At 40.4% G+C, this 24,462-nt stretch overlaps 1 protein-coding gene across 1 annotated transcript; it reads right to left on the reverse strand.

Moving 5' to 3' along the window:
• Nucleotides 1-17,905: 17,905 nt before the first annotated feature.
• On the reverse strand, nt 17,906-24,409 carry rbm43 (RNA binding motif protein 43). The gene is made up of 3 exons (XM_011484628.3): nt 23,942-24,409; nt 22,815-22,909; nt 17,906-22,744 (listed from the first exon to the last, which is right to left on the reverse strand). The coding sequence occupies exons 1-3, from the start codon at nt 24,144-24,146 to the stop codon at nt 21,740-21,742; spliced, it is 1,305 nt and encodes a 434-aa protein (XP_011482930.1). The 5' UTR covers nt 24,147-24,409; the 3' UTR covers nt 17,906-21,739.
• Nucleotides 24,410-24,462: the final 53 nt, after the last annotated feature.

The raw sequence follows: 24,462 nt of genomic DNA on the forward strand, positions 1-24,462 counted from the left end.
CGCCCCCCCCATAAAATATATATCTATACATATATTTAAAAGTCTGAGTTATTTCAAAATAAAACGCAATTAAAATCATGACTTGAATAGTAGCTATAATATTCACATGTCTAAGAAAAAAACTGCTAGTTTTCAGAGAGTCATTTCACTTCTCACTGATAGAGTTCCACCTAGTGATGTCACATAATAAGTTTCAGACAGATCTGATGTGGAATTTCAAAATAAAACCCAATTGAAATCTGCTAAAAATGTGTTTTTGCCAAATGTTCAAATGTGTCTTAGAAAAAAACTGCTAGTTTTCAGGGAGTCATTTCCCTTCTCACTGATAGTGTCCCACCTGGTGATGTCATTAAATAAGTTTCAGAGGGACCGTTTCTGTTGTAATTTTCGTTTGATTTTATGTTTGTTTCACTGCTGATCGATCAAACGGGTGTTCGTGTTGGCTGTTAATTGTAAGACTTGCTTTGTGAAGTCTTCATGTTATTTCTGAGAGGCAGTATTGTCATTTTCACTTTCACGTGTTTCTTCCATCTGCCGACGGTGTCGCCGTTTCTCATTTCACCCGTTTTTGTGCGTATGCCTGGGTCAGAGCTTGCGTGAAGGACCGCACATTTTCCCGTCAAGTTTGCTTTTTATGAATATCAACTATTGCGTAGAGAGTGGCGTACGCCTTCTTTTGTGCGTACGCAACGTTTATAAATGAGGCCCCTGAAGTTGTTACACACTAGTTAAACCAGGGAATGCGTCCTTTACTGGAATATTTTCTGAATTAGCTGCAGGAGCAGCAAAAGTAGCGGATAGCCTTTGGTTTCCACCTTGACCTTTTCCATTTTGGACCCAAAACCAGTTCTTGAGAACCTTACACCCATCGGCTAGCATCCTGTCGTATCTTTTTGACCATTGCTGGTTTGGTTTTAACTGAAAATGTTTTGCTTAGAGGTAACTTGATGGCTAAAAACATTCACTTAAGCTATAGTTAATGTATTACTAAAACTAAAAGTTAGAACAAAAACACACTGAGACATATAGTTTAACCGTACAGTACGATCATAACATACATTCTTGTGATGTAAGTTGTCGTTTTTTTCCTTTAGCCTCTTTATTAATAAACTTAATGTAGGAAACTTCTTTTTTTCTTGATAAAATAGACTCATCTAGGTCTGACAGTCGCCTCATCTGGAACCCAAACCGCCCTCATCTCGTCCTGATTGTCGGAAACGTGCGGCTGCTGTGCGCGGATGTGGTTCTTTTCACACGCAGGACCCACCACAGCTCGTTTGATGAGCGCAGCGACGCGACCTGCGGATCTGTGTGATGTGCAGATGAGGACGAAGGCAGCGGGGAAACGGCGTTGTCAGGCCTTTGAGATGGCAGCGCTGCGGCGGGGGGGACTTCAATGACAACACGGAAATCTGCCGTCAGATCTCAGACCCACAAAGGAGAGATAATGCAATATGAATGTCAGCCAAAGGGTCTTCAATTTGAATAATTACCAACTGATTTCACTGGTTGACGTGATAGTAAAGCTCATATTTAGCGTCTGTTTCGACATTTATTCTGGAAATTACATTTACCTCTTAGCCAGTATGAAAAGGTGAACGTGTAGAAGACTATTTTCTATACCTGGGATGTCCTGTGAGGGAAGGAAATGGCATCTATAATTAAAAGATATTCTCTTCAATCCCCCCCAAAATATCATAAATTAGATTTAAGATTAAACTAAATCAGCTTAGCTCTATTAAGAAGAAAAAAAAAGGCCTTCATATCCCTTTTTTCTGGCTAAAAATAGCAAACAACCAGGGCATGGCTCTGGCCCACATATGAGTTTCAGCAGACCTACATGAAAGAGCTGAAAGTTTCTGCAGGGCATTTGCTCTGCAGAAACTGCAGCTCAGTGTTTACAACTGATAACTGACGTCGCATTATAACTCTTTGTGTTGCACTTCCTTTGTTTGACAGCCCAAATATTGACCTGGAGCTGCTGGCGGTTTATTTTTTTAGGCGTCGGAAACAAGTTCATCAAAACAAAATCGGCATAACGGCACAGTTTAGTCGTTATTAGAGTCGTGTCTTTGCTTTTCGCAGCCTGAAGCCAAAGAAGAGTTTCCCCTTCAAGCTCAAAGTCAAAATTCTGCTAATTTCTATTTATGTTACTGCATTCATTATGTCCTCATTCTTGTTGTTATGAATTAATTATCGTCCTCATTAATACGCTTGACTTTCAATAAAGCTGCAGAAATGTGTGTGGGGGGGTGTTTGGTGTGTTTAAAAATGTATAAAGTTTCTACATTTTTTGACCAGTTAACGGCTTATAAATGAATAATTGAAATGTATGTTTATTACTTTAAAAAAACTACTTTTGTCCCATTTTGTTCTTCTTTAATATGTCTTTTTGTGACAATATCGAAGTAAGCTGCCCACCGTAGGGGTGAGAATTCCTCACAAATCGTTGATTTATAGTTTAGTTCATTTGTGAATTAATTGAAACGAAAGATCATTTCTGCACATTCTTTTGGTCTGCTTTCACACTTCAGTAGATAAAAGCGTTTTAAAACATTAAAATCTTTAACATTTTCAGCTCCAAACTGAAGGGAAAGGCAAAACCAACTGGATATTTAAAACTAAGAACCGGACGTGTGCCTGAGATTGTAAATGATTTATTTATTTGTGATGACAAAAGAATACAAAAATACTTCTGTAGCTTATGTACAAGTGCATGTTTAGAAATAATATCTTTTAATTGTAACTAGTTACTTTTACTTTAGGGCAAATACGTTACTAATTAAGTTACTTTTTGATGAAGTAGAGAGTAACTATAGCTCATTACTTTTGTCAAAGTGGTTTTGAATTTTGCTTTGTTCGTTTTTTTGTTGCAGTTAAAACAGCTGAATATTAGATTTGCTGTAGCTGTAACTGTTGTAGCAAAAGTATCGTCAGCTACTCACAGTATATATGTTGCAATGATCAGTTCTTTTTTTTTCCTCTAAAAATATTTGTACCCCTGGATGACTTTGATAACTTCCTGTTTAGTTTCTGTACCAACTATTTTGGCAACTGCTAACATCTGTGCGAATTTTCCACACAATACATAAAAATTGAACAATGAGGAGGTAAACATGAGTGGAGGAATCTTTTTTTTTTTTTTTCTAGTTTAAAACAGGTTCACAATCATCAAAATGATTTGTGGGATGCATGAAATTGAACAACAAAACCAGGAGGACCAATCACAGCTGCAGTTAGCCTGAAGCTAGTAGATTAATGTGAGGGAACAGGGGCGGAGCTAGAACATTTTGAACTAAACGGATCAAAAACACGTTTTCCCCCTTTTTTTTTTTTTAGTGTTGTCAATATCAAAACAACAGTTCTTTTAGCTGACGTACTATTACTAATGATTAAAGAATCTTGATTTGTTAATCTTTGTCAATAATGATACTAATATTGACTCAAGAATTGGGGGCAGCAGCCCCCCGTCCCCCCCTTAGCTCCGCTCCTGAATGGAAAAGGAAGAAAAAGATTCCAGTTTCTTCTCGTCGTTCCTGTATGTTGAGATGTTTTGGGATATTATCACAAACTTACCTCCAGTTTTTACAAATCTGTAAAATCAAACAATAGAACAAAGAGCTGTAAAAAACATTGCTGAATTCTTCTATTTACTTTTTTTTTTAATGCCTAGTGTTGAATGACACTTATAAAAGTTTTTTTTGGGGTGGGTGCTGCACTTTGCAAATTAAATTACAAAATTAATATGACTCTAAATAGCAAAGAAAACACAGAGCAGACGACTTAATGCCATTAAAAGTATTTCACGGTCCCTAAAATTCCATAAATACTGTGGATGTTCCACAGTGTGTCCATGTGAAAGAAGGAGCAGACAGGAGCACGCTCTCCTGGTTCCTGCAGAGGGTGGACCTCCCCACCGTCACTTGGTTGCGAAATAACTCTGCAGTGAATTACGAGCTACATCTTCCTGTCACTGGTTCTGGCGTGGATCAAAGCGGTCGGGCTGACGTGCAAATTATGAGTGCGTCTGACTCCAAGCCGTAGAGGCAGGTTGTTTTACGGCCTGATATCAAAGGCCGGCAGCATTTTTAGTCGTTCATAACAGTCCACAGAAGACAAGCCCTTCCTGGAGATAATGAATGTTTTTGGCAAAAAAAGAAAATGTTTCTCTAAATTTGACGATGAAATGTTTGATCATAACTGTACTTCTTTCCTCTGTCTTTCTTTTGTGTTTGCCATTTGTGATTGCATCTTCCTTTTCTTCTACAGACGCTCTAGTGAGTCTACGTTGTTTCTCTGTTGCTTTGCTGCTTAGGTGATTCATTTCTTCCTTCCTCTTAAGCAGAGGATCCCCTGATTTATTTTATTTCCCTTCTTCCTTGTTCAGCTTGCGTCCACTGTTCCGGAGTCTTCCTATTTTTCTGTATTTTTCCTGAATTTGGTTCTGCTGGATTCAGAACCGTCCAGAGGAAATGTTGTTCCACAATTGCTCTTTCATCTACTCAGTGTGGGGATTTTATCACTCGGAAGAAATGTTATAAATTTCTGGCTGAAACTATTTCAGATGACTAAGTTGAACTGGATTGTAAAGATCTGGAGTTTACTTTGAAGTGGATCAAGGCAATCCTTAATATTTTAGTGACTACAATGTGTTGTTCTGAACAAGTAACTATTGTGGTATCCATCCATCCATCCATCCGTCTGTCCATCCATCCAGCAGCAGTCTAAGCAGAGATGCCCAGACTTCCCTCACCCCGGCCACTTCCTCCAGCTCCTCTGGGGAGAACCCCGAGGCGTTCCCTGGCCAGCCAAGAGACGTAGTCTCTCCAGCGTGTTCTGGGTCTTCCCCGCAGCCTCCATCCAGTGGAACATGCCCGAAACACCTTCGCAGGGAGGCGTCCAGGAGGCATTCGGACCAGATGCCCGAGGCACCTCAACTGGCTCCTCTCGATGTGGAGGAGAGGCGGCTCTACTCCGAGCTCTCTCAGTTCAACCGCTTGTATTTGGGACCACGTTCTTTCGGTTATGAACCATAGGTGAATAGTGGAACAAATATCGACCAGTAAATGGAGAGGTTTGCTTTCTGGCTCAGCTCTCTCTTCACCACAACGGAACAGTACAGTGACTACATAACGGCGGACGCTGCATCAATCCACATGTCAATCTCCGACCTTCCCTCATTCCCAACATATTTATACTCCCCCACCTGGGGCAGGAGCACTCCACCCACCAAGAGATGGCAAACTACCTTTCTCCGGTCAAGAACCATGGTCTCAGATTAAGCTGTGCTGACCCTCATCCCAGCCGCTTCACACTCTGCTGCAAACTGCCCCAATGCATGCTGGGGGTCCTGGCTCCATAAAGCCAACAGGACAACATCATCTGCAAAGAGGAGAGAGGAAATCCTGTGGAGTCCAACATGCACCGGGAACGAGTCCGACTTACTGCTGGCCATGAAAACCAAACTCCTGCTCCAATTATCCAGAGACCGGACAGTCCTAAGCAAGGGTCCCTTTTGGTAATTAAAGGAAAAGCAGCACTAGAGACAATTATCACCAAAACAGTTGATAAAGACAAATATATGAGAAAGGATTGCAAAAAAGCGAATGAAGAGCTGCATCATTCAAAAAATGCAACCTTAAATACTAGGAAATATTAAAAATGTGTTATTGAACCAAAAAATGTTAAAACCCTTTTTTTCTAAGTGCTTTTACTCATATTTATCTACAATAGGTGCCAAGCTAACCTTGTAAATTATCAATTTGGCTTGAATTTAATTGTGGCATTTGCAAAGAATTGTGGGATTGGATTATCTGGTGTTTCTTCACTTTTTTTATTCACTGATCCCGACTGTCTTTGTCAGCAGAGGTGTTTAGTTATTTCATTTAGTTATTTCATTTTGATTCAAAAAATGGGGAATGAGACAGATTTTTGTTTTTTTCCTTCCGGTCACGTCTCAAAACAGATTCATAGTCTGGAATATGAGATCAAAACTTCGTAGGCAAAAATCACTCTGAGTGGCATCATTTACTTGATGCTTAGGCCAAAAAAAAGCAGCAGATTTAAAGAAAGAAAGTTTCCATGGTCTTAATTTTTATTTGGGGTTGTTAAACATTTCTCTTTTAGGCTAAAACCTTTATTGGAGTTTTAGCGTGTAATAAAAGAAAAAACAAATGCACTAGACTGTCCAAGCATCCCCTCCTGGGAAGGTCGCCCGGTTGGAGGTGCGATTGTGTCAAAAGCTGTGCCTCCGATAACGCAGCGTTCAGATGAGCAGTTCCCCTCTGGGGGTTTCCTCACAGACTGTTGAAAGGTGTAGCGGGGGTCACTCTGGGGCATTTGGGATGGAGTCAGTGTGATTCTGAGGTTGGACGGAGGTGGGGGGGGGGTTCACACCAGGTTCTCTTTGATCTGCTGAAACGCCTCGAGGACGGAGCAGCCTTCTCTGAGGTGGTGGTGGTGAAGGGCGGAGCAGGTGGGGAGAAGGAGGCCATTAAATGGGGGGCTCCTCATGGGGGAATGCAGAGCATAGCGGCACACGCTTGAGACGGAAAAATAAAACACGTTGACTTCATCTGATAGTTCATCTGATAAGATCTCAGATTTAATGACAAAGATCTGGTCCGGTTGAGGAACAGTTCATCAGCTAATAAAGATTTCAAAAGCCCATGTTGTGTCATGGTGCCTCTGTCAGACTCCTCCCCCTCCCCTCTCTGCTTGGGTCCTGATGCGACACAGCTGCGACCACTTACCTCATCACCTGCCTGCCTACTGAAGGAGCTCCAGGATCAGCATTCTTCGCCAGTCCGTTGCCCCTGATGGTGGTCAACATGATCGTCACGTTCTTTGCGCTTGTTTCAAGCCTGTGCCTAAAATCTTGCTCTTACCTCTCTCCAGGAATTCATTCCCACGAGTGGTCGCCTGAGTCTGCAGCCTTTCCAGAACACAGCCTCGTCATTGCCTCCTGTCAAGCCACGAGCCTTCAGCCCTTCACGAGCCGCGGTCGCAACCACCAGTGACGTCACGAGCCGACGTAAACCCTGCATCTTTGTCGTGGGTCGTCCCGGAGTCTGCCGCTTCACTAACAACCCTCTAAACCAAGATCTGAATATTAAACCCTTTTCAAACCATTACAGAACTCACCTGCGTCTTCTTCTGGGTCTCCTGGGTCCGTTTAGTTCCGTTAGCCATGACATGTTGAGGGATTTTCTGAATATTTGTTTGTCGATGAAGAAACCCAGGAAAAAGCTCAAATAAAATCATAAGAGAGATAAAATCATGCAGAAAAGTGGATTAAATATAAAGAATTTATTAATTTGCAAAAGCATATTAAAGACCCACACAAATTGTGTTTTTAACGTGTTCTTCTGGCATTTTCCTGATGATGGAGGACATAAATAAAAAATTAAGCATAAAATGTAATTTCTGAGCAGTTCTTTATTCAAACTGTTGTGATTCGGGAGCAGATTGCAAAATTTTTTTTGGATAAAGATCCTATTTGTGATGTAGAACCTACAATCTGCAGGCCACAAGCTTCCAGCTCTGCTCCACAATGGAGAGGGGAAAGGGGGGCGGGGTTGCTCTGTGCTAACGGTACCGCCCACAACTCAAAAGTGAATTTCGAATGAACTATTGCTGCTCTGCAGAAACTATATACTAGAAAACAACAGCTTGTTTCTGTTCTGGGCTAATGATTAGAATGCGTTTTTAAGTTAACCCTTTTACAATTACACTCAATAAAAAAAACAATAATAAAAAAAATCTTTAGCGTTAGCGTTGACATTCTTAAGACTAGCACAACTTTCCAATCGTTGGAGCAATGATGTCATTTCACGGAGAAAAGCGCCTTAACACCATGATGCAACATTTAAACCATTGAGGATTTGTGGTATATCAAATAACTTGAGTTATTTAGCTGTCGCCGGCGACAGCTCTGGTGTTAAAGGGTTAAAGGTAAAGAAGGTTGATGTTCATCTGCACAAAACCACCTGAATCTAACAAAGGTTGAGCACTCGTTGTTGCAAAAAATAGAAATGTTTTAGCATTTGAAACCATTTTAAGCCATTTTTACATTTTAAACAACCAAAATGGGTTTTGAACCTGCAATCTGCAAGTTTCTGGATGAATTTAAACGCTGGTTATTAGTAGCTTATAAGTAACCTACGATAGGTTACTTCCTATAAAGTAATATCATATGTTGTAGATCTGTGTTGAGGCCTTTTCTACTTTAAGACTCTACTATAAATCTGTGTTTTTGTCCTGGCTGCACTGTGTGATCAAATATTGTTTTGCAGAGAGATTCGAGGCGTTCCCTGCTGTTGCTTTGAAACCCAAAAAACAGCTTCTAGCATAGTTTGTATTTGAATTAGCCAGCGACCCTCCAGCAATAGAGATGCAGGCCTTTTGAACTGATAATAAAGTCTCTGTCTTGACTCTGGAGGGGCGGGGTTTCCAAAAATAACAGCAGGTTTGGATCCATTCGATCATGATCCTTTTTTAATTGTCCGCCGTCTTTCCATCATTTGTGTCAAAGACCCTTTGCCTTCAAGTCTAGGCCTTCCTGGTTGATGGTTTGATTTCAAACACAGAACCCAATCAGTTTGAAAGCCGTCGTGCCTGAAGGGCTTCAGATCAGACGTCCAGCATTGATTTTTTGCTCTTTCGTCTGAGCAGAACAGAAGTCAGCGGCTTCTCTGAGTTTTTATGACACACAACAAACAGGAACTGCGTTTATTTTTCCACTTGTTTCTAAATTAAATTTCATCTAAGTTTATAATACAGCGTGCTTTGAACTGTTCTCTTCTGTTCCTCATTGGGGGGTTAATTTCATTAAAAATATATTTGAAAGAGCTTTGATTAAATTATGCTTTTAAATAAGTCTTTTATGACATAATTAACATTTTTAAGGTTTATGTTAAAAGTTTGAAGCAAGTTTAAACAAATTGGTGTAAATGATACTCAATGAAATGTCTTTTTTTTATTATTTATCATTTTTGCAAGACAAATACTAATAAAGAAGACTTGATCTGTAATAATTGGATATTTCTGTCATTTAGGCGATAACCTAAAGTGTTCTGAAGGACCTAAATCTGGAACTCGAACCTCCAACTTCTGCCACCATCTTCAGCCCCAGACCATTTGTCCTCCCCATCTTTCTACGGAGGCCCTGATGTGCGAATCACAACAAATCACTCAACGCAAAAAAATACTAAATATCACAACAACAATTTAAAAAATCAAAACAAAATTCTGAAAACCGTTATGGATAAAAAAAAACAATTTACAAAAACCTAAAGTCATTTTCAGAAATCAAAATGAAAACTATGAAAATATGAAAACTAATGAGGAAGGCACTATGAGACATCAATGATTGGATGATGACGTTGAAGTAAAATTTAGCCCAAAACTGTGGAAGAGTTTATTGAGCAATCACCAAACGTTTGCAGTGGGTGTGGCCAGAAATCCACACAATTAAATCAAATCAAATCAATCTTTGTTTATAAAAGCGCAAGCTCGAAGCGCCTTACATTTAAAAACAAACACAAACACAGGTATTACAATGAAAACCGCAACCCACTTTTTACCCTCGCCCTCAGTTAACATACAACCCATGACCCCACAAACAATGAATACTTCTAAAAGAAATATCAGAATATATCGCCATGCTGGTCAACAAACATCATCCAACTAATGAAAACTACCGTATCTAGTTTTTTAACATTTGATTTCTGAAAATGTACTTTTGTTTTCTAAAATGTTTCCATGCTTCATTCTTTTTTAGAATAGTGCTTTTTTTGGGGGGGGAGGGGGGGGGATTACATTTTGTTTTTGGAAAATGTAACTTTTTTAAATCATTTGTTTTGCTTTTCAATTTGTCTTCAGGATCGTTCATCTGTTTTTGCATCGAGTCATTTGATGTTTTGCACCTTGGGGGCCACCGTACCTTTGTCTGCTGCAGACGTCGGCCAGCAGCAGACCTTGGCAGAAAGTGGCGTGTCCAACAGCGGGGACGTCTTTTCATCGCCATATTCAGGTCTGCTTTTGGATTTGGCCAACGAGGGATGAGAAGCTTTTTTTTTTTTTCCTTCAGACGTTTTACTGAAACGCTTCAGGTCTTCTTTTTAGTGCTGCGACCCATTTCTGGCAGAGCACTTAAAGTGGTGAAAATGTCCCAAGAAAAGCCTCAAAGTCTCCATTTTCCTCAGCTTACCAGTGTCTCACATTGACAGTTTCAGCCCCTCCCTCATTAAAACAAAGAGTTTATTCATTTTATGTTCCACATAAAAGTCTTTTTTATTTTCACTGTCAAAACAAATGCAGTATGGGAGGAGAAGCTGATGACGACATCACGCAGCGCACATGTGACATAGTTGCAAAGGGGCGGCAGAGACTTGGTGGTCTGAGGGCGCAGCTGGGAGGGGGAAATGTCACTTAAGTCTCTGGTTTGGGGTCTGGCTCCACTTACAGGGCTCCCATAAACTCAATAATGTTGTGCAGATGGAGACGCTTCGGCCGTGAGCACATAATATAGCAGGCGCGGTATGCGGGGAATGCTTTTGATCTGGGCTTTATGCAGCGGAGGGACGCTTTGATGATTTCTGCTGACATTTCCAGGAGACTTTAAAGACTGGAGAGCGCCTAATCAAATCCGTGTGCTTTCTCCATGTTCCAGGTTAGGTAGCATGAATGCGGTCGGCCTCTCCTGACACTTTTTTTTATTGCCTGGAGCTGAGGAGACTACAGGTCTAGGTTCTTTCGATATAAATAAAGGAGGTTTGTTTTATTCTTTCCATTTTTTTTACAATATTTTAAACTGCCACATTCTGATCTGAGAGGCCTTTTTCTGATTCTGCTTCAACGTGTCCTGCAGGGATTCATAAAAAGGCCTCAAAGCCATTTGATGACCTCAACTTGCTTCCTTTTTTTAAATGAAATTATATTCATTTGGCTGGAAAATCGCTGAAATGTCACTCCACCTTTTGCCTCGTTTACCATTTTGCAATCTGCAGAAATGCAAATGTGAGCCCTTTCAGCTTCCTCAACACTTCCCCGCAGCCATCAGCTCTCGCTCTGCAGCCGCAGCGCGTCCTCCTTCCCTCATTTACAACTGTTGCATATGCAGAAAGTGAAGATTCATTTAGCAGTTTGGGAGGAGGGGAGCCATTAAGATGTTGCAATTTCATATTCCGGACGTCGCTGCACTGCAAAGTGGACCCTCAATCAAATGAGTTTCTGCATCAGCTCTTCTTCAGAATTGAAATGCGACGCATTCAAAAGCTGCTTGGGCATGTTGCAGTTCTGGAGAGGAGTTCCTTTTTGGTTTTGTTAGCTTTGGATCTCAATTGCTGCCATGTTTCATGAAAAAACAGCCAATGAAAGCAGCCTAACGTTTGCGTTGTCATAGAGGATTTGAAGCGATCCCTTTGTGAAAATAGTTTGTGCGAAAGAAATTGGAATTATCTGATATGTTCCTTCTTGAAACCCATTTTTTTAATAAAAGGCACAAAAAAAGGAGAAACTACCTCATTAGGATATCAAAAGTATATATCTGGAATAAAATATCCTCAAACATCTATGAAATGCTGTTCTGCTGCTCCTGATTGCTATTGATAAAATGATACATTTTTGAATCTTTAAGAGAAAAATGATTGGAGTTTATCCTTGAAAAATTCCAGAAACATTGTGGTCTTTAACCTACGGTACCTCGTTGTTTACGTTCTGAAGCCTTCTGAAGCAGAGAAAAGCAGCTTTTGACATAACATAGTTGAGATATTTGAACACTTGATGCGCGGCTAAAGACGCTGCACCCACGGCCGACACTCAAATTGCCTCAAAGGACCTCCAATCGCGTCTGTACATTGACATGACATTGAAACTGGACGCCCCTTACACTTGATACGTTGCCGGTGACACCTAAATAAGACACGCTCTCTGACCTACGGTAACTGTCATGCCATCAACGTGAATCAATTGATTTTGACGCAGAGAAATGCGGCTTTACACTGACACGTTATACTTTAATGTACTTTTCTACACGTCAGAAACAGCTGATTTATGTTCATTGGGTAAACACTTCACTACCGTCAAGTGTTGCATGTCAGTGCAAAGCTGCTTCTCTCAGCTTTCAGAATCCGTTGGAACTACTTTAATTGCGTGAACGGTTGAAGAGTTGTAGTTGTAGAAGGAATGTCAACTCTGGAGCTAAAGCTCCAGTATTAAAGGGTTAAAGAAGCAGGAATTTTAGTAAAGCTGCATCCACTTTTACCCGCAAATCTAAAACCAGAACCGCCCAATCTGGCAACCCTGTTGGCCGGGAGAATTTACATTAATGAATATGAAATTTGGCCAAAATGAGCAAGAGATTTAAAAGTAAACCAGAGTCCTTTTGTAGATTTTTTGAAATTAGACATCTTTGAAACAAGACATCTTTCCAGGATAAAACAAAACAAGAATCAATTTTATCATTAATGAAATCACACTTCTTCTGCTGAAACACTTTAACTTTAGGACAATACCAGAAGAGATGGATGACTGTTTCAGGAGAATTGCAGCCAAAACTACAGAGTGTATCAATGTTTAATCTATTTCTATTTTGAACAAACATTTTAGCTGGGTGAATTCTGTAAGCAATTTATAAATGGCTTGTAAAGATCACCCCATATTTGGTCACGCTTTAGATTGGGGGGGCTGCAAAAAATTCAATAAACTGTTAATATATTTATTAATCCCATACAAGCAATTTATAATTAGCTTGTGAATAGGATTAACGAATGCTAATAAATGTCTTTATAAGCAGCTTGTTAATGTCTTATAAGTAGTTTATTAAGGAATATGTTAATGTATTTATAAACAGTTTGTTTAAACTTGTGAGTTGTAAGACATTTACAAATGCTATGCTTAATGTACTTATAAGCAATTTACTAAAACATTACTAATGCTTGTTAATGTCTTATAAATAGTTTATTAAGGACTTTTATTATAAAGCGTTAACGCTTTAGTTATGTCACATTATGAGCGATGTTGAAGTAGAAAAAGAGAAAAAAGCATTTCGAAGGATTGATTTTTAATTTTATTTTTGAGTCAATTGATGCAGTTACATTGTGAAAAACAAAAAAGCATTTCTGTTATTCCATTTTAATTGTAAAATCAGATATTTCCATTTAAATTTTGCTACACATTTACCAGAGAACTTTTTGAAAATGAAATGTCAAATACTAATTCTTTATTATTTTAATTAAGTGACAGAATAAGCGGTGTTGAAGTAGAAAAAGAAAAACTATTTTGGCGGAATGACTTTTCCTTTTAATTTTGATTCAACAAACGCAGCTTCATTTTAAAAAAGGAAGGTTTTGACTTTTATTTTTAATTATGCTACCGAAACGCTTCCATACTTTACAGAGTTTGCATCCGTGATGTAAAAAAACCAACAATTTTAAACTTTTCCTTCACTTTTTGCCTCAACAAATGTTGACCAGACCATCCCCTTCACCAGGCAGAGGCGACATCCGATCGTTTGAAGTCAACAAGCTTTCTTTGAAACAAAACGTTCAATATTTGTATTGAAAGACACCTAATCTTTATGTGGGCAGATTTGAAAACAACCCAGTGTGACCTCCACACGTTTGTTTACATGTTTGTCAGCTCTTCCGTGATCAAACACTCGTCACCTTCAGCGGCTGAACGATTTCTAAACTACAAACATACTTGACATGTACAGCTGGCACCATCTCATGTTTTTCTCTCCTCCTTCCATACTCAAACCTCCATTCCACTGAGGAGGGAAGGAATGGAGGACTTTGGAGGTTTTACTTAAACAGGGAGTCCTTTTTTTTAAATGCAATCTTCTTCCTAGATATGTACATTTTTTTCATGATGAAAGAGGATTTCCTGGATTTTCATTCTAATCATGACAGACAGTTTTTTTATAAAATGAATACTCAGCAGCTTCTAACGTGGCGCCGTTTCAGTAATGATTTCACGCTGTGACCTTTCACAAAGTCACAGATTTTACCCTCACCCTCGAGTCCTGTCATGGTCACCAAAGTATGAGTTATGACAGACATAAAATTACTATTTCAGGGGTTTCTCTCACATCTGTACGCAGTTACATTAGGACGGTACAACAAAAGCCCATGAGAGCCCCTTAAAGTAGCCCCTTATGCAGTGGTACGGCCAAGCTAGTTGTTACTCTGCTTTACCCGATATGGTACACACTGACCGTAAAGAAAGATGGGTAACAGGTGTGGTTCCTGCTTTCAACTGAGCTGAGGAAGAAATATAAGCCAAATATGACCAAACCGGACACTGGCCTTTCCAAAATTGGCCCGTAGGCGAGGCAAACAAAGCAAATAAGGAGGATATTCTTGGGTCACAGAACTCTGGTCTTTTTTTTTAATCAATCAATTCAATGTTTGATCTGTAGAACACTTATAAAAGCAGAGGCAACCAAAGTGCTGAACATACAATCAAACACACTAAACAACATCATAGAATAAAGCAATAATAACAATAAAACAATAAAATCAACAAGCTGGCCCACTAGATCTACGCGCTGGAGTTAAAAGCCTGAGTAAAAAGATACGTTTTTAAAAGGGACTTAAATAAACTGGCAAACCTCACAGAAAGAAATCTTTCAGTGTTTGGGAGCTACAGCTGTAAAGGCTCTGTCTCCCCGAGTCACAAGACAAGTCCTGGGAACCACTGAAAGCATTTGATCTTCAGATCTCAGGACTCGACGTGGACGATAAAGATGGAAAAGTTCAGAAAGATACTGACGTGCAAGACCATTCAAACATTTAAAAACCAGTTTCTGTCTAGTTGTTGTCTTTTCCACCTGTTTTGTTCACAAAAATGCATTTGTTTTTAAGGGGCGTCTGACAGAACTTGGTAGTTCCACCTTAAATGTTTTCTTTTCTCAAATGAGTGTGAAATGGTAGCTCTAATTTTAAAGCGACTTTTATGTGGCGAGCTCAGAAACCTGCGGCGACGAGGTTCAACAGGCAATCACAAACCCTCCTCACACCCCGCTGGCTGCGAGCTTTTTAAGACGGTCAGAGAAGAGGCCGATAATTAAACAGACGCTTCCTGGATGGAAAGGGAGACGGAGCAGCTGGGGAGTTAAGATGTGAGGAAACAAGGCGCAGGAGATGCTGGAAGGACAATTTCGCCATAATGCAGTTGATGCCACAGAGTCAGGGCTTTTAAGTTTTAACTCTTCAGTGTCCGTCTGTGAGACCATCAGGGGGATAAGGCACAAGTATGCAGGGAGGAGCGGTACCAGTTGATCAACCGGAAACATGATTGCAGGGAACGTGACACGTGACAACACGCTTAGGCACCACATTGATATGTAGCAGCACCTGATGAGAGGTTTCTGTGCCTCTTCACTCTGTCACGTCTGGCAAATTTGGAAAAATTTCTTTAAGATGCTAGCAGGGGAATCATTAGCATAATGAAAAACAGACCCAAAAAAAACTGTTAGCGTGGTGAAAATACAGTGTTAGCACACTGTAGCACATCAATTTCCCCATTTGAAGGTTTTCAATATTAGCAAAAAACATGACTTAACAGAGAAATTTGACATTTTGTCTATGTCTTGGTGGCGCAGTGATTAGCGCTCTTGCCTCACAGGAAGAAGGCCCCCGGTTCAATTCCCGGCGTGGTGACCTGAACCAGAGCAGACCTTTCTGTGTGGAGTTTGCATGTTCTCCCCGTGCATGTGTGGGTTTTCTCCGGCTTCGTTGGTTCATCTGAATTGTGTGAATGTGGACACTGTGACAGATTGGGGACCTGTCCATGGTGCCCCCTGCTTTTGCCCACAAGTGGCTGGGATAGGCTCCAGCAGCCCTGTGACCCCGAAAGGGAATAAAACGGAAGAAGATGAGTGAAAGACTCAGATCGTTAAAAAGCTATTTAATTTTAATTTAAAGAGTACACTTACCTTATTGAACACCTTGCTAATTCTGACCCAAGAACACACAAATTCAGCGAAGGACCACAATGTGATCACATCAAAAGTAATAAGACTCAAAAGTCCTGTTTTCACTGAGCGGTCCGCTGTTTTGAGCATTTCCATTATAAAATAGACTCATTGAGCCAGACTGGACTGTGCCACTTTTGGCCCCTCATTGGTTGTAGGCCTATAGTAAAATGGAACGGACTGGTCAGGGCAGAGCTACTGCTGAAACCCGTCCCCAAATACATCTCTGACCTTTTTTATAGATTTGACACGTCAAACAGAAAATGCTACGGCTTTACGCATGGTGCTAATTTTGGCATTCGCCTACTATTTTTAGCTGTTTTGACCAGAATGATTGATTGTGGACACAAAATCAAGAACCATTCACTGCCGGATCTCAAGAAAAAAAAAACCCTAATGCTTTTAATTGACTCCTCAGAGTGGCGTCTTCTCTTTGAAGAAGAAGGAAGGGCTTCAGGATTTGTGTGGAGAATTTTTTAACGACCCGTTTTCTGAAATGAAAAGTGACAGCCACAATCAACCGCTCAGTAGGATTGATTCAAATAGGTAAATTCATTGGCCTCATGTTTTATTATGATAGATCAGAACTTGTGTTTTGGAGTTTGCCGTCTCGTTATTTCCCAACAGCTAGCGCACAATAAGGAAGGAAAACATTTTACTGGTTTGTTTCCTGTCATTTCTCTCTCTCTGTCTTTCCATTCTACAGAGCAGCACAACAATGGGGGCGTGGGGGGGTTATATCTTTCTCTTCCTCCTCCTTCTGGCAGGGTGATGATCTGTAAAGGGAATCATTAAGACTTAATTTGTGACTGTGACGTACACACACACACACATTGCCTGGAGAGGTCCATCCATCACCGGCAACCACATTCATCACTGAGGAGCGGCGGCGATGCAGAGACTTCCTGCCTCTGTGGATGACCTCTGACCTTCAGCATGCGGGGAATCACCACAATCTTGTGTCGTGGGGCGGCGGCGTCTACGGAGCGGTTAGGACGCAGCGGGGGGAACGGGATGGAATTGTTATTTGTGTTTTATTGCGGTCATTTATATCCCTTTATGACAGATTTGTCTTCACTTGTGGGACGTTTTTCTGCATTTTGTCGTTTCTCACCTTCAATTTGTTCTTCCTATTTTGACTTTTGGTCTTTTCTTTTCCATTTCCTCTAGTTTTAGCCTCCATGAATGTTCTTTTAAATCCTTTTTGGGGTTTAAATTGTTTCTTACTGCAGTTTTGCATTTATGGTTTAAACCTGGCAGTCATCCTCTCCATTCCTTCCTCTGCCAGGGCAGCAGGTTTTCAGACTCCTGTCCCTTTTTATCCTGCTTTTTTTCCATCTAGCTATTATTCTTCTAGTGCTATTAGCTGGTTTTCATGCTACGGCATCTTTTGAAATTGCAGTTTCCTTTAAGAAAACTAAAGAATTAGGTGTTTGTTGTCATCGCAAGCTTATTTAAAAGGAAAAATGTAGATTTTTGTACGTCTGTATTCCACGATTAGCTATAGCTAAAAAAAAAAAGTTCATTTTTATTTGAGCAATTAAAGTCAATTTTGGACAAATAGATCAATGAAATCACATACTAATATTAGTATGAATTATTGCTTTGTTTAACTGAAGTCCAGAGTACACCACCTTTTCGTCTGAGCTCATATCATGATGCTGCCAATTGTTTCTGCTTTAAATAAATGTCGCATTGGTGGGTGGGGTGAGTACCTTATAGATAATTATGTATATTTGAAGTTTTTTACACATACTTATGCAAACCTCTTGTGTATTTGAGACCAATCCACAACTTAAATGATTATTTCATCATCTTGTATATTCCTTTTTCCGTTTCAGGGCAAACAGAATAAAGAGGGAGGGTGGATGTTAATAGAGGGCAGGACCAAAGAAAGGGTCACAGATGGAAAAAAAGAAACAATTTGTTACAAAATTTGGATTTTTATTTTCATAAAATGACACATTTGTGTTAATGTAACTTATCAGGGTTTTATTTGAATAGTATTTTCATTTGATGTGATACTGTATTCATCAAACACAGTAAGAAACTGAACCAAATGACAGAAAAATATCAGTTTAATTAGAAGTCTGTGAGCTAAATGTGACTTTTTGTCATTCAAACGTGATGTTGATGTTACTCCTCTCAGATTAGAGTTTCGCACGACTTCCTGTCGTTTTGGGAACATGACACTCACTATTGTTGTTTTTTTTTTAAGTAAACAGTATTGTGCATGTAACCTCCATTCTATATTGTCATAAATATTACTAGTTGTTGTTAGATTAGATTATTAATCCCACGAATGGGAAATTTCCTTGTCACAGTAGCATGTAGTTTGGCACAAGTATGTACAGACAGTAATTAACAAATACACATTTTTGAAACAATATATACAAAAATAACAGTCTTCTGAAATAATAAACAGGGAAAGAGATGTGCAGGAATATAGTCATCTGTATATTTACATTTTTTGTACAGTGGAATACAAAACTAAAACTAAAATTATTTGCCTAGGCTGAGGTTGAACAGCCTGATGGCAGCTGGGATGAAGGACCTGCAGTAGCGTTCCTTTTTGCATCATGGGTGCAGCAGTCTGCCATTGAAGGAGCTGCTGAGGTCTGAAATAGTCTGATACAGTGGGTGAGAGGGGTTGTCCATGATTGATGTCAGCTTGGCTAACATCCTCTTCTCACCCACCTCCTCCATGGAGTCCAGGGAGCAGTCCAGGACAGAGCCGGCCCGTCTGACCAGCTTGTTCAGTCTCTTCCTGTCTCTCTCCGAGCTTCTGCTGCTCCAGCAGACTACTGCATAAAAGGATGGCTGAAGCTACCACAGAGTCATAGAAAGTTAATCTATTATAATTTATTACATCGTCATGTTGCTGGCTCAGAATTATGATGCACAACCTGAATCATGTTACTTTTACCCTGCAGAAATAGAATAAAAAACCTAAAGTGACTAAAGCATTATTTAACATTCAGGTTCAGGGGCACAGCGACAAAAACTGACAGGTAATGGTTTATTATTTGGTAGACATTGGAGACACGATAAAGAGCAAAAATAAAATGACAAACACTCTAAGCCTGTTGGAAATACAGTACGTGGAAAAATGTCTGAGAATGTAAACCATTAATTTTTCTTAACTGATTTAGTGAGCGACCTTGGGAGCATTTCGGCCAGTCAACTCAGGCAGGCTTTTGCTTAGGCCACTCCCCTAGGGCGAGTCAGTTAATCAAATCACCTGTGCAGCATCCTATTTAAGTCCAGGTGTGTAAGTTGTTCATCCTTCTTTACTGCAGCACTGCGTTCTTTGCCCCACCCTCCTCCCCGGCCTCCACCTGTGAGCTCCATTAGGGGTAGTTATTACCCAAAAGTTTATGGAAATTTGTCTCATGGAATTGCACAGTCTTATGCCAAACTAAAGGAATGTGAAATGCCAACTAAAAGAATGTGTAATGCCAATCAAAAAGGAATGAGAAATGGCAACTTAGAGGAATGTGAAATGCTAACTTAGAGGAATGTGAAATGCTAACTTACAGGGATGGGAAATGTTTACTTGGAGGAATGGAAAATGTTTACTTGGAGGAATGCGAAATGCTTACTTGGAGGAATGCGAAATGCTAACTTGGAGGAATGCGAAATGCTAACTTGGAGGAATGCGAAATGCTAACTTGGAGGAATGTGAAATGCTAACTTGGAGGAATGCAAAATGCTAACTTGGAGGAATGCAAAATGCTAACTTAGAGAAATGTGAAATGCTAACTTAGAGAAATGTGAAATGCTAACTTAGAGGAATGTGAAATGCTAACTTACAGGAATGGGAAATGTTTACTTGGAGGAATGGGAAATGTTTACTTGGAGGAATGCAAAATGCTTACTTGGAGGAATGCAAAATGCTTACTTGGAGGAATGCGAAATGCTTACTTGGAGGAATGCGAAATGCTAACTTGGAGGAATGCGAAATAATAACTTGGAGGAATGCAAAATGCTAACTTAGAGGAATATGAATGCTAACTTAGAGGAATGTGAATGCTAACTTAAAGGAATTTGAATGCTAACTTAAAGAAAAGTGAATGCTAACTTAGAGGAAAGTGAATGCTAACATAAAGGAATGTCAAAGAATGTGAAAGCAAAAAAGAATGTGAAAGCAAAACTAAAAGATGTGAAAATAAATATTATTACTACTGCATGAGTTGTCTGACTGAAATTATTTAACGTCAGGCACAGTGAGAGTTTTGGTGCTCACAGGAAGCTTGATTGGGGGAAGAACTTTCCTCAGTCTATAAAAATTACCAGAATAACTTTGGAAAAAATCAAGAGATAAAACAAACAGAAAAGCTTTGTGCTTCATAGAGGCACATTACAACAGGACAGGTATACATTTTGTTTAAAAAAAATGAAATTTTTGTAAAAAACAATACCCAACAGGAAACTAGGCTCAGTAATGGCAAACTAAAAAGTGATGTAGCATGAGCAGAAAATATTATTTATGTCATCTTTACTGTGTTAATGCCTTCAGGTCACTCAGCTTTAAATAACCACAATTTGTACGGAAATTGAACCTGTGTGGAGAACAGTCTAGACTGCACTCAAAGGATCTGGAATACACCAACAATCAGAAACTAAATGGCTTAATTAAATGATTTCTTTAACCTTCTGTGTAAAGACAATACTAAAAGTAAAACGTTCCTGTTATCATTTACTTTTTTAATGCGGTCCAACCAACAGAAAAGAGTTGGATCCACAGAAACTATAGCTCATATTAAAGCAATAAATTACACCATCATCTGCATATTGAGGTACATAATCATGTTCAATTTAAGTACCTTGTTCTCATTTAGTCTGTGAATGTTTTTTTCTGAAGTGCTCGTATGTTTCAGCCCCACCTGAGACTCAGATTTGATCCCTGGATTGGAAGTACCCTTGATGTTCAGGAGCGTTCCGTGTCCGGGTGACGCGGAGGCCATTTTTTTTCCCTGAAAGACTCGTCATTTTAGGTGACCTCTCATGAAAGCCACACATTCAAAACGCTAATTACGCCTGGTTCATGATGGGTGCACGTGAGTGTGATGGAGAGCCTGTCACAGAAAAAAAATATTCATGCTTTCTGCTCGTTGACCCTCTTTTATGCCCCCCCCTCCACCCAAATAATGGGGGAAGGTTAAGACGTATCAAAGGGACAGCCTGTGAGGGAGGAGGCGGACCTGTGATGAAGGGTCTCTCCTGCAGAATCCCACCGTCCTTCTGGATGCTTTTGTTGTGATCAAGAGCTTCCCCTAACAACGCCCATCGCTGCAGGTCTCCAACCTCCTCTGTTACGTTCCTATGGTAACGAGCGGGAGAGGTGGCGTGGGTTCATTGTGGCGCAGCTTGTTTTTTTTTTGTTTTTTTTAAACAAACGGAATCAATTAGTGGATCTGCTGAACGACATGATCTGAAAGGTAAATCCCTCAACCAGGCAGTATCGAACATCACTTCTGCAGATCTGATAACACAGTGTGAGGAGATATGGGGGTTGTAATGGGACATCAATCGCTCGTCTTCCAGTCCTCACCCTGTTTGCCAAACCCATCCTCCATAATTGCTTCACTTCAACGCCTCGCTCCTTAAGAAGAAAGGCTCTTACTGCCCCCTGCTGTTCAGTTTGGGTACTTCCTGTCAAAGAATTAGGTTTTAACAACAAAAAAAATCCCTGCTCACTTGAGGTGATCAGAAGAGTTGGTCCACCACAGGAACTGGTTCTAAAGAGGTTCTGATTAACTAAATATCCAGAAATGTCATTTGTATTTTGTCCTCCAAAAACAAACGGAACAGGAAGGATGGTGAAGCCGGGCCGATGACTTTAATAGAAGATTCCTCGAGCAGGTAAAGAACATTTTGGTACAGGAAGGCTGCGTCCTCGCAGAATTTAGTCAGTTGTCTCTTAGAGCGCAGCTGCGTTTGGTCCAGAGAGATTTCATAAACTCTCAGGTTGGCGTGCTCAGACGTTATGAGAGTCTGGAGGTCCTTGGCGGCGTCTTTCCTCGATGACTCCTTGTCCCTCAGACGTATCCGCACCAGGCCGTTTCCCTCCACGTGCTCCTCCCAGACGTCCAAACCCGTCAGGCATCTGTCCAAGTGCTCTTTATGGAAGTTTTTAATGTACTTGAATGTGTACTCATCCACCCAAATGTCGTCTACGTCATCTGAGCGCCGCCCTCCGGCGCCTTTCGGGTCCCTCATTGGCGAACGGCCCCTCTCAGATGGCACGGGGCTGCTTGGCACTTTGGAATGTCCTTTGGTCCCGGCTGAAGGAGCATTGGTGAGTTTCTTTGGTTTTACTGACATTTCTTGCTCAGCAAAAAAGGACGCCGTCCTCGTCATAGTTTCTGCTCCTACCACCTCCCTACGGCTGGAGGGTAATCCATCCGTTCTACAGTTTGTGGACATTTCAAGCCTCCTATGAGCAGTCAGCTGTTCCACCACCTCCCCCACTGCACCCAAAGTCTCATCAGGAACTTGTAGCTTTGAGGAAAAGTTTGGGATGTTAACGTTTGAGTTGATACTAGCGCTTTGGGCTAAGGGTTTAAGGCTGTTGGCCCTCGCGGTGAGGTCTTCTCTCAGAGCCCTGACCGCATAGAAAGGCCCCTCAATGCTGACCTTACTCTGCTGGGGCAAACGCTGGAATCGTATCGATCTGTAAGTAGACTTAAGACGCGCTATCAACGAAGCGGGATCGTCAAAAACGGAGAGATCCACCGTGGCGCTGTTGACGTACAGAAACACCTGCAACACACAAACACAGCTGTGACCGCTCGGCCTCTAGGGACGGCGGCGGCAGATGTTTTTAACTCACGTCTGTGCTGAAGGGAAACACGGTGAGGGTGTAGACAGCAGGAAACTCCTCATCCTCCATCACTTGCTGTTCCTTTTCCACCACCTTTGCTGCATCTGCCAAAAGTTGGCACAAGTTTTCCTCAGTCTCAAACAGACTCCCAGTGACAACGCACACACGCAGGAAGGAAAAAAAACAAACAAAAAACTCTACGGATAACATGAAGAAAACAATTCACACAGCTCAGTGTACAAGTGGTCACCATGACGACACAAAAAGAAACAAACTGTGACAGAACTGCCTAATAAAATACACTAGATACAGTCTAATTGCATTTTATTGCATCAATTCAACAGTTTGTAAACTGAACACAGTATTTAACATGAGAGAGGCTGCATATTTCCGATTAAAAAAACACCAAGAATGTTTTGGTATCGCCTCCTAGTGGTGGGCAGAGCTATTATTTAGTAGTAATTGTTTTAAAATTGAATTATAATATTGGGACTTTGCCATAGTTTTGACAGAATAAACTATAAAGACAATTAATAGTAGAGCAAGACATAGAAATATTGTTTAGTTTTGGTTTATGCACTTTTACTTTAACATTTTGGAGTGTAAGCCCATTGAGATGACAGTTGTTAATATTGTGCTATATAAATAAAATAGAATTAATGATTCAAATGTAGTTGTAGGGCAAAAATATGCAAGATGTGTGAAGGAAAACTAAATCATGAAAAAGTTATCGTTTCTTTACTTTTCAAAACTTCACCGTTTTGCACAATATTATCTGCACAATCAATGGTGCATTCAAATCTAATTTCTAGTTTTACAGACGAAATTATCATCACTGAGGTGGTTTCTTCTTGTTAATATAAAAATGTTTGATGAAATGACTGTTAATGTGATTTTTATCAGTTTTTCTAAAGATTTTTGCTACACTTAAAGTTTTAGCTAAAATGCTAATTTTCCTATTTGTGACGTCACAACGCCCTGCAAATCTGAACTGTTATTTCGGTTCCGGCTCTAGATATCGATGAGTTAATTTCGATGTTCTTAAGTTTAGACTATTATTTTCTTAAATATATTTGTAAAACATTCGTTTTTACGTACACCTACTTAGTTTTCGTGTTAGCCGCGTGCTAGCTTACCTTCAGCTCGATCAAAAGTGACGAACGCGACTCCGTCCATGTCGGTGGGGTAGGTCACCCCCTCCACGTCCCCCCCTGCACTCCGTCGGCGGCTCTGGAAGTGGATAGTCAGCTTGTCGGCCATTCTACTGGGGGGTAGCGGTGCTGGGACACCGGATACGACCACCGTCCGGCGGCCATCCAACCACTGCTGCGCCCCCGCCATGACCGTGGTCCTCGAGCACGTCAAACGCCTCAACTCCGAGGAACCGCGCTTTTTTTTTCTCTTCTCCGCACGTGCGCCGTTGCTACAAACATTCGCCAGAGGTTTCACTTTCTATTTAAGCTGCAGTAACTACCACTGTCCGCTAGATGTCTCTGTTTCACCAGTTGTCATTGATACTTATAGGTTTATGACAAAATCTCCACAAAATATTGTTTTTGCTTAAAACTAGTTTAATAGATTTTTTAAAGAAATAACTAGTTATTTTTAAACCTGAAAAAATGCTGTCAGTCTGTGTGCAAACATTTAATTTAAAGAA

This window comes from Oryzias latipes, chromosome 2 (assembly GCF_002234675.1).
Source record: "Oryzias latipes chromosome 2, ASM223467v1".
Lineage (NCBI taxonomy): Eukaryota > Metazoa > Chordata > Actinopteri > Beloniformes > Adrianichthyidae > Oryzias > Oryzias latipes.